General features: G+C 31.9%; 1 protein-coding gene across 1 annotated transcript; it reads left to right on the top strand.

The window, feature by feature from the left end:
* Window positions 1-7382: 7382 nt before the first annotated feature.
* On the top strand, window positions 7383-11324 carry LOC106765726 (succinate dehydrogenase subunit 6, mitochondrial). The gene is made up of 4 exons (XM_014650432.2): window positions 7383-7522; window positions 7977-8185; window positions 10422-10524; window positions 10784-11324. Exons 2-4 carry the CDS (start codon window positions 8000-8002, stop codon window positions 10933-10935), a joined length of 441 nt encoding a protein of 146 aa, XP_014505918.1. The 5' UTR covers window positions 7383-7522; window positions 7977-7999; the 3' UTR covers window positions 10936-11324.
* Window positions 11325-12516: the final 1192 nt, after the last annotated feature.

Genomic DNA, 12516 nt, shown 5'->3' with positions numbered 1-12516 from the left:
CACAAAAACAAGCATACCAGTTTCTTGAAGATTTATGGCATATTTTAGTTCTGACAAGTGTATTCCTTTTTTACTCCTTGCCACCTCAAAACCTAGAAAATAGGTTAAATCCCCAAGGTTTTTGATCTTAAAGTTTGGTCTAAAAGGGCAATTATGTGTGGTTTATTTCATGCAAGTCATCACCAGCTAATATAACATCATCAACATATACTATGAGGATGATAATTTTAGAGTTGGGAATTTTATCAAAGAGAGAATGATTTATATTAGTTTGTTTATAACCATGAAGTAAAAGAAAAGTTGATAATTTATCATACCATTGATGGCTAGCCTGCTTAAACCCGTGTAAAGACTTGTGTAACTTGCAGACTTGATTGTTTCTAGTTGTGTGAAGGCCTAATGGCAATTCCATGTACATTTATTGATTCAGATCATCGTCCAAAAAAGCTTTTTTAATGTCTAGTTGTTTGAGATGCCAGTCTTTTATGGCAGCTAGTCCAAGTAACACATGAACAGTAGTTATCTTTGCAACATGTAAGAATCGAGGTAGTCCAATTACTCTCGCTGTGTATGCACCTTTGCAACAAGGCGCCCCTTGTACATGTCAATATCTCCATTGGCTTTGTATTTTATTTTATACACCCATTTGCACCCCATAGAAGATTTTCCATTAGGTAAGGTTGTAATGGTCCAAGTATGATTTCTATCAAGAGTGGATATTTCATCATTCATAGCAAAACACCACTTACTACATCTAACAAGTTCCTCAAATGTATTAGGTTCTTTGTTACTATCAATAAAATAAATTAGATGCTTATAATAGGAGGAAAGCTTATCATGATATACAAATTTTTCAATAGGATATCTTATATTCTTAGAAGTGGCAGAAAACATGTGATAAACTTTTAAATATGAAGGAGGATTTCTAGTTTTAGTGCTTTGATTGTTTCTATTATTGGATTACATATGTCCTTGTTCAAAATTATCAGTAAAAGAATTTGTGTTATTAGAAAGATTGTCTACATCATTCAGTACATCATTGTCATTGTTATTAGGATTGTGATCATTCATATGATCTTAAAGACTTTTAAAAACAAAAAAACTGACTTGGTTATGTTCATTAGCTTTATCATGTTGCTTTGAGTAAGAGAAGATGTCTTTGTAAACTATAACATTTCTAGAGACAATTATATCATATGTTTTAAGGTTATAAACAACATATCCCTTAATATTGTTTTTAAAACCTAAACACACACCCTGATCAAGATGTGAATTAAGTTTTCTTCTATTGGATGTTAAAGTACTATTAAAGCAAAGACAACCAAAGACCTTGATGTGGTTTAAATCGCATTTGTTGTTGTACATTATCTCAAAAGTAGAAAAATCATTCAAAAAAGGAGAAGGGGTGACCTTTTTTTAAGCATGCAAGACCAAAATTAAGAAGGCACATTATACCTAAAGAGTAGGGCACAAGTCATATTCATTAGGTGTTGATGCTTTCTCTCCACCATTCCATTTTTGCTTGAGAGTTTCTACCTAGGTGATCTGGTGTATAATTCCCTTAGCATCAAAAAAGTATTTCGTGCTAAATTCAGCTCCATGGTCACTCCTTACTATTTTAATAGTTTTGTTGAACTGGTTTTTAACAAAAGCAATGAAATGAAAGAGGTATTTTCGTGCTTCAGATTTATTAGTCATCAGGTATATCCATGTAAATCACATATGACCATCAACAACATCAAATTGATGATTAACGTCAATGGTACTAGTAGAATAAGGCAACTTTTTCTACTTTGCAAAATGACAAGCATCACATATACTAGTTATGTCACTATGAATATAAAGATATTTTTGTTTCAAAATTTTCAATCTATTGTTAGAGAGATGACCTAACTTATCATGCCATAAGTTTATGTTCAAACTATTACAAGAAGATTTCCCATTAAGGACCACATATTTGTCAACATTGGAAAGCATATACAACCTAACTTGAGATTTAGCTAAACCAATATCCCTTTTGTGTTGGAATTCTAAACCACACACAAGTTAGATGAAAACAAAATCTCAACATTTAGACCAGAAACAAGCTTAGCAATGGAGATCAAGTTATACTCAAAAGCTGAAACATAAAGAACATCATCTAAAAGAAGTTTCTCATTAAGTTTTACTCTGCTAATATGAGTTGCAGTGACCTTTGAATTATTTAGAAGATTCATAGGTATGTTCTTGGTGGTTTTATGTGACAAGAATTTGTTTAGAGAGCAAGACACATGGTCAATTGCTCTTAAGTCAAAAACCCAAATATTTTTTACCTTTTATATTGCAAGAACTTATGAAAGGTGTATTTGGCTAAGACAGAGTAGATGTGATGGTATTTATTTGAGCAACATGAGAGATTTAAACACCTTCCTATCTGGATATAAGAAAAAGAAGCAAAGTTTGATATTGCTATTGTGTCAGATGCATGTCTTGTTCACCACCCACATGCTCCTGCTTCTCTTTATGTTTACTGTCATTGATTTTGACACAATTGGCTTCACAATTGAAAAATTTTTGTCCAGGCGAGAAGCCATGTTTCCTATAACACACATCCATAGTATGTTTGTTTCTACCATAGTGTGTGCAAACACATTTGGTGTAATTTCTAAAACTCTTTCCTTTATAATTGGATGAAAAATCGTTTTTCTTAAAGCACACAAATTCATTATGACCACTTTTCCCGCAGTGAGTACAAGTAATTAATATTAGTAACATTGATCTTGACATCAATTTCAAAGTGAAAAGTATATTTATAACATGTCTTTCTTGTTTGATAACGTAAAAGAATATCTTGCTAATGTGTGGAATAAGATCTAATAAGAGGACATGTGATCTAAAATTTATGTATTGTTCATTTAGACCTCTAAGGAACTACATAACTTGATCCTTACTTTTTCTTCGATTAATCAAGTTAATCACCACACATGAACATTTTTTAGTACATGATCAAATAAGATAAGGTCTAAAGTTGTCTATGTCATCCTAGATAACACACAATTTGGTGAAGAATTCAGTGACAGTGGATTCACCTTGCTTCACAAAAGACACGTCAGATTGTAAGTCAAAGATGCACATGAAATTGCCTTAAAAATATCTTGACTTCAAATAATTCCATATTGCTTCTGCATTATCCATCCACAAGATGCTTTGTCGAATTGCAGATGATACTAAATGAACAATCCATGAGTGACCATATCGTCGCAACGCTTCCATGGTTGATACAAAGCATCTTTCTTTTCTAGTTAAGAGGTAGTCCCATCTACAAATTGAATCTTGCTCTTGGCACTCCATGTTGTCATCATGGATCTGTACCATGAATGATAATTGTTCTCGTCAAGGATTGAAGAAACTAAGGCAGTGGAAGGATTTTCACTTGGATGCGAGAACATATGAGCTGATGTTGAAGGTTGAGCAAAAATCATTTCGGCCATGGTGGGAAGAAATAAGAACAAATCAAAAATCACAACAAGATTTAAAAGATTCAAAGATGCACAACAGAGCACTTCAAAAGAAGTGCTCTAATACCATCTTAGGAGTTTTTGAGAATGTGCAACAAGGTTTGGTGCACTCCTTTCACTAATAAGAAATCCATGGTTGATTATGATGAAAGAAAGAAACATGAAAAGAGAAAAAAAAAAAGAACACAAGAAATATTATTTTTGAATCTTGAAGTAGTTGAGTATAAAATGAAAATGAAATATATAGAACAAGAATGATTGGAAAAAAAAATTGAAAATAAAAAAAAAATAGTTCAAGCATAAACATAGCTCGACTAACATGGCTGACTCTATTCATTCATTTGATTATTTAGATTTCTGATCGGAACTTTGATTTGATAGTTAGATCCTTCTATGAGAAATAGAACTATAAGGACCAACTGTGAGATAGAGTTGGTTAACCAAGGTAAGGGAAGCTAAGATTATTTTGCACTATTTTATTTATATTGTCTAAATTGAGTGTATGGTAATCTATGATTGAATTATTGAAATAATATATTTGAATTTGTTGAATTGGTCAATGTGTGAATTTGGCTAAATGGTAATTTATGATTGAATTGTTGAATTGGTATATTTAACATTGTTGAATTGGTTAATGTGTTGAATCTAGTTATGTAAAACTGATATATGAGTTATGAAAGTTAGGGTGAATCTAAGATATGAAATCATTAATTTCTAGTAAGTCATTTTAATTGAGTTGGATTTGGATAGAGAATAAAAACACTCATTAAAGTCCATATAATATGTAGATTTAGGAGTCTGGTTTATGTAGACTCGCTAGGTAAGCCAAACTCCCCGTCGAGCGAGCTTTAAAAATAAAATCACAGAGAGCATATTTCATTTCACTCATTGGGCCAGTCATAGGTCGTTAGGTGAGCTTGATTAGATAAGCTCCTAAGGTGTAAGTTGTTGGGCAAGGAGAACGAGTCGTAAAGTTAAATTCAAATTTGTAGAGATGCAAGGATGGTTCGGTTGTTGAGCAACTCTATCTTTAGAGACAAAAGACAGATTTATTTGTAGTGCTCGACTCTTTGAGCAAATATGTTTCCAAGAATAACTTATTAAGTGAGTAAGTGAATGATTATATATGATGTATTGTTTAAAATATGAACTATCTTTTGAAGAATTATCGTATTATGGAAAAGTTTTGGTTTTTAAGAGAATGAAAATCGACTAAAGTGATAAAATGATTTGAATATAGATAAAATCTATATTGCAAATGAGGTTCTTTTATTATTAGCTTACCACTTTTTTTCTAGTTAATTGTTATGTTTTCATTTTTATTATTATCGTTATTATTGCATGAACAAATAAAACTACCCGTAATAAAACTAAATATAAGAAAACTTACTAAAAATAGTATATATATATATATGTGTGTGTGTGTGTGTTTGCGTACTTATATCATGAATTTTAAGTTTTAAGGTTAAGGGTATTTTAATAATTTTCATTCTCAAAACTAAAAAAAAAAAAACCCAAACCCTTGCTCACCTCGCTTATTCCTCTCAACTCTTTCTCTTTCATATCTTTCACTCCAACATTTTTCTCTATCATCCCTACGTTAGTCCCAATTGAAAATATCAGAAACACTCGCCTAACTCTAATCTACCTTCCTCACTTATCCAATTTGTTTCTCTCTCATCTCCATGCTTTCCCTCACCCAAAAACAACAACCTACAACACCACAATTCGTTGCTCTCCTCTGTTCATTCATTTGTTTTCAAGTTTAATAACAAAATAATTGATGATGTTGATGTTGATTTTTGATTGGAGAGCTGTTTTACATATCTTCCCTTCTGATTATTATTAAATTTGTAAAAAACTAAAATCTACGATAATTTCAATAATTTCAAAACTATAACCTTATAAGTAAAAATATATTATTGTTTAGTGCTACAAGTTTTTTTTTCTTCCTATTTTTATAATCAACTTATAAGTTTTTCATATTTCCTTTTTTTAAGGTTGGAGTTGTTGTGAACATTAGAAATCAAGCTGGAGAAGAGCGTGAGAATGTGTCAAAAGTATCATAAACCTCTAATGAAAACGAGTTTTCCAAATTATTGAAATTATTGTAGACTTTATTTTTTTACAAATTTAGTAATAATCAGAAGAGAAAATATATAACACAGCTCTCCAATCAAAAATCAACATCAACATCATCAATTATTTTGTTATTAAACTGGAAAACAAATGAATGAACAGAGAAGAACAACAAATTGCAATGTCGTAGGTTTTTGTGTGTGGGTCAGGGGAAATATGAAGATGAGAGAGAAACAAATTGGATAAGTGAGGAAGGTAGATTAGGGTTAGGCGAGTGTTTCTGATTTTTTTTAATTGGAACTAGCGTAGGGATGACAAATAAAATGTTGAAGTGAGAGAGATGAAAGAGAAAATGTTGGAGTGGAAGAGATGAAAGAGAAAGGGTTGAGAAGAATGAGGGGGTAAGCAAGGGTTTGAGTTCTTTTATTTCTTTTTAAGTTTTGAGAATGAAAATTATTAAAATACCCTTAATCTTGAAACTTAGAATCTATGATATATTAGGATATTTTTATGTACTAAAACTTGATACACATTACTAAAATGTAGAGCCGTCAAAATGGGTCACAACTCGCGGACCAACCTGGCCCGTCACAGGTTCAGGTCAGGTTGGGTTTGAAAAATACAACCCACTTATATGTGGGTCAGATTTCAACCCGACTCATTTAGACCCGGCTCATGCGGGTTGAACTCGTGGTGAGCCGGGTTGGCCCACCAACCCACCTACCTAATTTTATTTTTTTAATTTATTATTTTATTTATGAAACCCTACAAAATAAAATACTTTCTTCACTCATTGTGTATACCAAAAAGGTAACATATGCTCTCACAAATCACTCTCACGGTACTTGCTCTCATTTGACGGTGCTATAACCCTCACTTCACTGAAATTCTTCAAGGAGCAGGTAAAACACCTTTCCTTTTTTCTTCTCTTTCTTTTTACTAATATTTCTTTATTAATTATCGGAATTGTTCTAATATTAGGAAAATCTATATTAGTGAATTTGGAGACAACAAGAACAAGGGGTCAAGGGTTTCAACAATTGATGTGATCAACTACATTCAGGTTGGTTTGACATTCAGGATGATTCAAGAGAGCATAATATTGTGGATTTATCTATTCAAGATTCTAATATCGTAAATGGATAAGGAACAAAAAAATGATGAATATAAGAAACTTATTTGTATGTTTTTTGTGTTTGTTTTTGGATGACATTTGGATTATATTGTACTTTTTATTATTATTTTGAATTGTCTTCATTTCAACATCATTTTTTGGGAGTGAAATTTGTTTAAATTTGAATATAGAAAGTTTGTAATTTTTTTATTTAAAAAATATTGTAATTAAATGGGCTAGTGAGCCAACCCGTTTACCCACCAACCCGTGGTGGGTCGGACCGGGTTCAAGTTTTTCTTGCTCGTTAATAAATGAGTCATAACTCACTAAGTGACCAACCTGTGATGGACCGGATCGAATCGGGTTACTCATTTTCACAACTTTACTAAAATGTACCAATTATATACAAGTTAGCAAACATATATTACAAATTTATTAAGTATAAAAAGTATATTCTATTTTTAGGAGTGTTACATTTGTAAGCGTTCTTTAAAATGAGACAAGATATTAATCTCTTTTGAGAATTGAACTCACCTAAATTAAATTTTATGCATATTTATGATGTATATAATAATGCTATAATATTTTCTCTCCAAAATGTTTTATAAAATATTTTTAATAGAATAAGTTGGGAAAGTAATGAAAAATATAAAAATGATAAATGACGTGATTTTGTGGAAAGAAAAATAAAATATGACGTAAAGTGGATCGGAAAACATAAATGAACATCGTTGTGTTGTCTGAGCTTCAGCTCGTAAAACCTAAATAAATCACTGCCTTTGGAAAACGACTGCGTAACCTCTTCCTCAGCCTAACTGTCCCAGCAACTTCGGTATCGCATTTTTCATCTCCTTCTCCAATTTCTACTCTTCCTTTACTTAATTCAATCTCTGATCCATCAATATCGTCAATTTCATCATAATTATAACCATCTATAGTATTATTTTTTCTCCTTTTTTTTTCTCTTTTGTATTATTACTGTCGAAATTATCATGCAATTGCGGAACAGTTTCGATTCTGATTTCTATAATGGATTTATTTTTCTCGATTTCGATCAGGAGTTTGACTTTCACGCAAATGATTTTTTTTTTGAAGAAATCCTGCATTTTAGATTGCACGAGGCTGTGATTAATTCTAATGCAGCCATTGAGAAAGGGAGGAAAAAAAATTAGTTACAGAAAAAAGTGTTTTTGGACTTGCTAAACTTGATTCGAGTATACAATAAAATTTTACTTGATTCAGTTATTAATCATGTGTGGTGAATTTAATTTCACTGGTTATTGCAGAGGGATTCAAGGGAAAGGGGGTGATGGCAGACAATTCGCAAGGTTCGTCATCCCAGTCATATTGGGAAGGTTACAAGGAGTTTTGGTCAGAGAGGTTTTCCTTTTTGGAAAACTACTCAAAGTTCATCAAGCGTGATAAACCCATCCCTTCCTGGTCCAGCTCTGACGTCGAGGAGTTTATCGCTTCTGATCCTGTTCATGGACCCGTTGTAATGTTTCTCTCAATTTATCATCTACATTTGCGTCCTTTAGTTTTTCATGTTCGTTGCCTTGTTATGTTGAATGTTTACATCGTCTTCTGTGTTGCTAGATCGTTACCTAAAGTTTCTGTGATATTTATTTATATTTAGTCTTGGATGTTTAGTCGGGTGCTCTTTGCTATTGTTATTGTTAGTGTGTTCTCTCAAGTGTGCCTGGTTATTTTTAGTTTGGAATTTTATCATCTGGTGCACTGCATGTTTTAGTTTGGTTCCTGATGTTGTAATTCTTGGTGTTGGGTAATGTTGTTTTAGTGAAATGACACTAAAGCATGTGCTTGCCATTAATTGTGGATCATAATTCGAAACCCAGCTTACAATCAATGATAAAGGCATTGTTTGGCATTGACAGATTCGATAGTTACATTACAACTATAGGAAGCTAGTTATTGTGTTTGTTGGATTGGTGCAACTTTCTTGGAGTTGACGAAACAATTACTTTTTATGCCACTTAAAAAAATTATGTTTTTCCCTTAAATAATTGTTACCAAATACCTCAATGAATTAAGGTTTCTTTTGAACTTATTAGGATACTCATTTTGTAATATAGGAAGCTAGTTAGAATGTGTTTTTTTCGATTGGTTCAACTTTCTTGTTATATACTCATTTTGAGTTGGGCATTAAACTAACCATGTTTTTCTAAAGTTTGTCCTTTCAATATGTTAGATTTCTTCTATCAACAGATATTATTATGATGGTCATCTCTTCCTAATCATTCGTTGGTTTTGCTAATATGCATTATTGTCATAATGGCATCATCCACTAGGCATAGCATTTGTCTATACATGATTGGTTGTGATTCTTATGAACTGAAGTAGTCAAAGAACTGGATGGGTTTCAACACAACTGGTGAGGTGATCCCCTTGAAACAACCTAAAATGAGAGGTGTTATTTCACCAGCAGCTCTAAAGTGGCATCTATACCTATCTATTTTCCACTCTCATCCATGTTCTGCTAGGTTGGCTGTGCCACTTTCCAATCTTCAATATTTTTTGTCACAACTATATAATCATTTAAACTCCCTGACTTACCCAAATAATCTTTGATGATATGTTAAATGGAATCACTCACAAACAATCAATGGCGGTGACACTTTTAGGCATAGACAGATTTAATCGTCACTATTGCATGTACCTATAGAAAAAGCTTTAATTTCCTTTTAAGTTATTGGGATTTGGGATGCTTCATTCTAATCTATTCAATCTTGAGTTGGTCATGTTAGGAATCCAAGTAAGAGTTGAAAGCCCCACATTGAGAAAAAATAAAAATGATGAATGGCTTATAAGAAAAACAAGACCCATAAACATTAAGCATTAATGTTTTATGTTGGAAGTAGTATCAAGTCTCTTATATGGGGAACTTGATGGTCCATCTCTCCAATCTATTCTAGTAAAAGATTCCAATGGTGGTATCAGAATTGATGGTTTCTCTTGGTGCCCAACTCAGACGGAAACAAACACTTGTGGGATAGACTGTTAGGAATCCAACTATAAGTTGAAAGTGCTACATTGAGTAGAAATGAAAAAGATGAGTGGTATAAAAGAAAAATAAGACCCACAAACATTAAGCCTTAAGGTTTTATGTTGGAAGTGATCTAAGCTCCTTAGAGGTGGTCAATCTCTTAAGTCTATCTAAAATTTTTTCCACAGGCCATTAATTGTCTTTTTCAAATGTTTGCCCTTTCAACATAATAGAGTTTTCCATCAATTGGATGCCGTCTAGACATTAGTATGGTGGTAATCGTGTTTCATCATTCATCGATTTTGCTAATATGCATTGTTGTCATCATGGCATTACGCACCAGACATTACAACATTTATCTACCTTTGGGTTTTTGTGATGTATTAGTCTAAAAGAGTCAAGTGATTCCCTTGAAACCTTGACCCTCCCCCAAAGAGGAAAACGGATATTGTATAAAACAATACCATGATGGACATATTATATTGTTCTGTTTCATATGTCATTGTTCGTGTTGGAGCTCATTAAATAAACGGCAAATGACGACAAATCTTTGTTGCTAACCCCTTTCTGTTTATAGCATCAACTCTGACTGTAAAATTTAACTGTTTGTGGCTGTTATCATTTCCTGCATTTTCTAAAATATGAACATTTAACCTACTAGAGTACAAGGTTGATTGAGTTTTTACTTCAAGATAGCTATGACCTGAAGTCCTTTCTCCCATTTCAGCTGAAAAGTGCCAGGGATGCAGTGCAATTTGGCATCGGAGGAAGTGCTTTGGGAGCATTGTTTACTGCTGGCTATGCCTGGAAATATTCAAGGAGTTTACATGGTAATCCACCATTTGTCATACTACTTAAATTTTTTTATATGTCGCTGTGCTTTTGGATAGCTCATAATTTGGTATCATATTGTAAGCAAAAGCAGGCGCCATTCTTGCTCATTTTGACACTTAATATGTTTTACACTCAAAATTGGTTTTATAATATTTTGTACAAGAAATTTTTATGTAGGTTTTTTGTGATAAAAGTAGTGTGGAACTGTTTCATATAAATTGTTAATCTTTTACATTTCCCCATAATATTGAGCAGGCGCTGGATTGTCATTTTTAGCCGGAGGTATATTTGGTTGGACTTTTGGACATGAAATCGCAAATCATGCTCTTCAACTTTACAGGGTAGACACATTGGCTGCGGAGGTGAAGTTTCTGGAGTGGTGGAATAAGAAAAGTGGAGGGTATTAAAACTGTTGGCTTCAAGGAAATAATGCCACACTTGTTATCGTTTCTGAAAAAATGAAGAATATTTATCCGTGTTGTTAGTACGATTTATGTTCACTGAATAAGTATGTTGGAGTGCATAGGTTAAGTTTTAAAACTGATGCATCATCGCAAGACAAATTGTGACCTGTGCATTTCTTTCTCTGTATTGTGCTGTTCTTCATTAGTCTGTTTTTTTTTAATAATAGTTGGGCACTTGGGCTAGAGGTCATAAGAGCTGGCAATTTCATATTGTTCCACTTCTGGGACAATCGAGAGCAAATGCTCTGAGAGCAGTTATAGTTGGAGTCAAAATTAAGTTTCACCTTAGAATCGTACTGATTTTTAATTGATTTCTTCGTTTTCCTTTACCATTTACTACCCCATGGTTAATTATGAAATGTCTGTTAAGCTTCTCTTTAGATTAGAGTTTGTATACATAATTTTAGATAATTTTGATTTTAGTTAAAAATGAATGAGTGAATTAGTTCATGTTTGGAAATATTTGTTTCGACGATAACTTTTTGTAAAGTTAGGTGTTGATATAAAATACTTTTGGGTGTGAAATTACAAAACATGAATATAGTATCAAATGAAAATTTTTGTTCATACTTGTAAATGAAAATTTTCTAAATGTATTAAGTTAAAGAAATTCTGTTTTCATTAGAATCAAGCTTAGAGCCGTCTATGTACGATATTTGAAGTAAAACAAGCCTCAACCAAGGCACCTTAAATCGGTTTTTCATTTCTGTCTATCATCTAACAGTGGAAAAATTAAAAATTGTCCTGTGTGTTGTACTCTGGTCATGTTTTATGATATCTATCTCGTCTCTTTTTATTTTTATTTTTTATATCTTGAAGTTATTTTTATCTTATGGTATTCTTAATTATACATTTGTTTTCATATTTGTGTGCTTTCATTAAATGGTATATCAAATTGTTTTTAACACCTTTAATTATTTTACTTTTTTTTAATATTTTTCTTTGTTGCTTATTTTTTTTTATAATGTAAAATAATGTTTTGATATTTTTATATAATTATTTTTATTCTCTAACTCATTATCATTTATCACTAAAATTGTATAAAAGGAAATTGTTTACTATTATAATAATTTAATGTGACACTACCAATATATATTAAAGTTTCAAAGGTGAAAAAGTTTCAAAAGTGAAAGATCTATGTTAAATTTCAATTATTATTAGTTTAATTTTTATTCGATGTGTATTGTAATTTTTTTAGTGTATAAATGGTCAAAAATTTGATCTAATGGTTAATGAAGAGGGAATCTTAATTTCACTAATCTGACTCAAAAATAGAACTAAGGTAGGGTTGATTTTATTCGAAAATGCAAAAGTAACTACTCTAGGCCCAAACATCCTATTAAAAATCCGAGCGTTAAAAATGAATTACAATGTCTTAAGAATCATATATCAAAGTTTCGAGTTAATCTAACGGTTAACTATGTGGGAATTAAGATTCTACCAAGAGGACTCATGAATAGAACTAAAGTGATTTTCAGTTCATTCAAAAATGCAAAACTAATTTATCTAAGCACAGACCTACCT

This window comes from Vigna radiata, chromosome 7 (assembly GCF_000741045.1).
Source record: "Vigna radiata var. radiata cultivar VC1973A chromosome 7, Vradiata_ver6, whole genome shotgun sequence".
Lineage (NCBI taxonomy): Eukaryota > Viridiplantae > Streptophyta > Magnoliopsida > Fabales > Fabaceae > Vigna > Vigna radiata.
Note: the sequence above shows the minus strand (reverse complement) of the source record. Positions and strands in the feature narration are given on the sequence as shown.

Excerpts from the sequence above, each read along its gene's own strand:
- LOC106765726 (XM_014650432.2), top strand. The coding sequence starts at position 8,000 with ATGGCAGACAATTCGCAAGGTTCGTCATCCCAGTCATATTGGGAAGGT. Across the intron at positions 8,186-10,421 it reads ATCCTGTTCATGGACCCGTT|CTGAAAAGTGCCAGGGATGC; the intron begins GTAATGTTTCTC and ends CTCCCATTTCAG. Across the intron at positions 10,525-10,783 it reads ATATTCAAGGAGTTTACATG|GCGCTGGATTGTCATTTTTA; the intron begins GTAATCCACCAT and ends AATATTGAGCAG.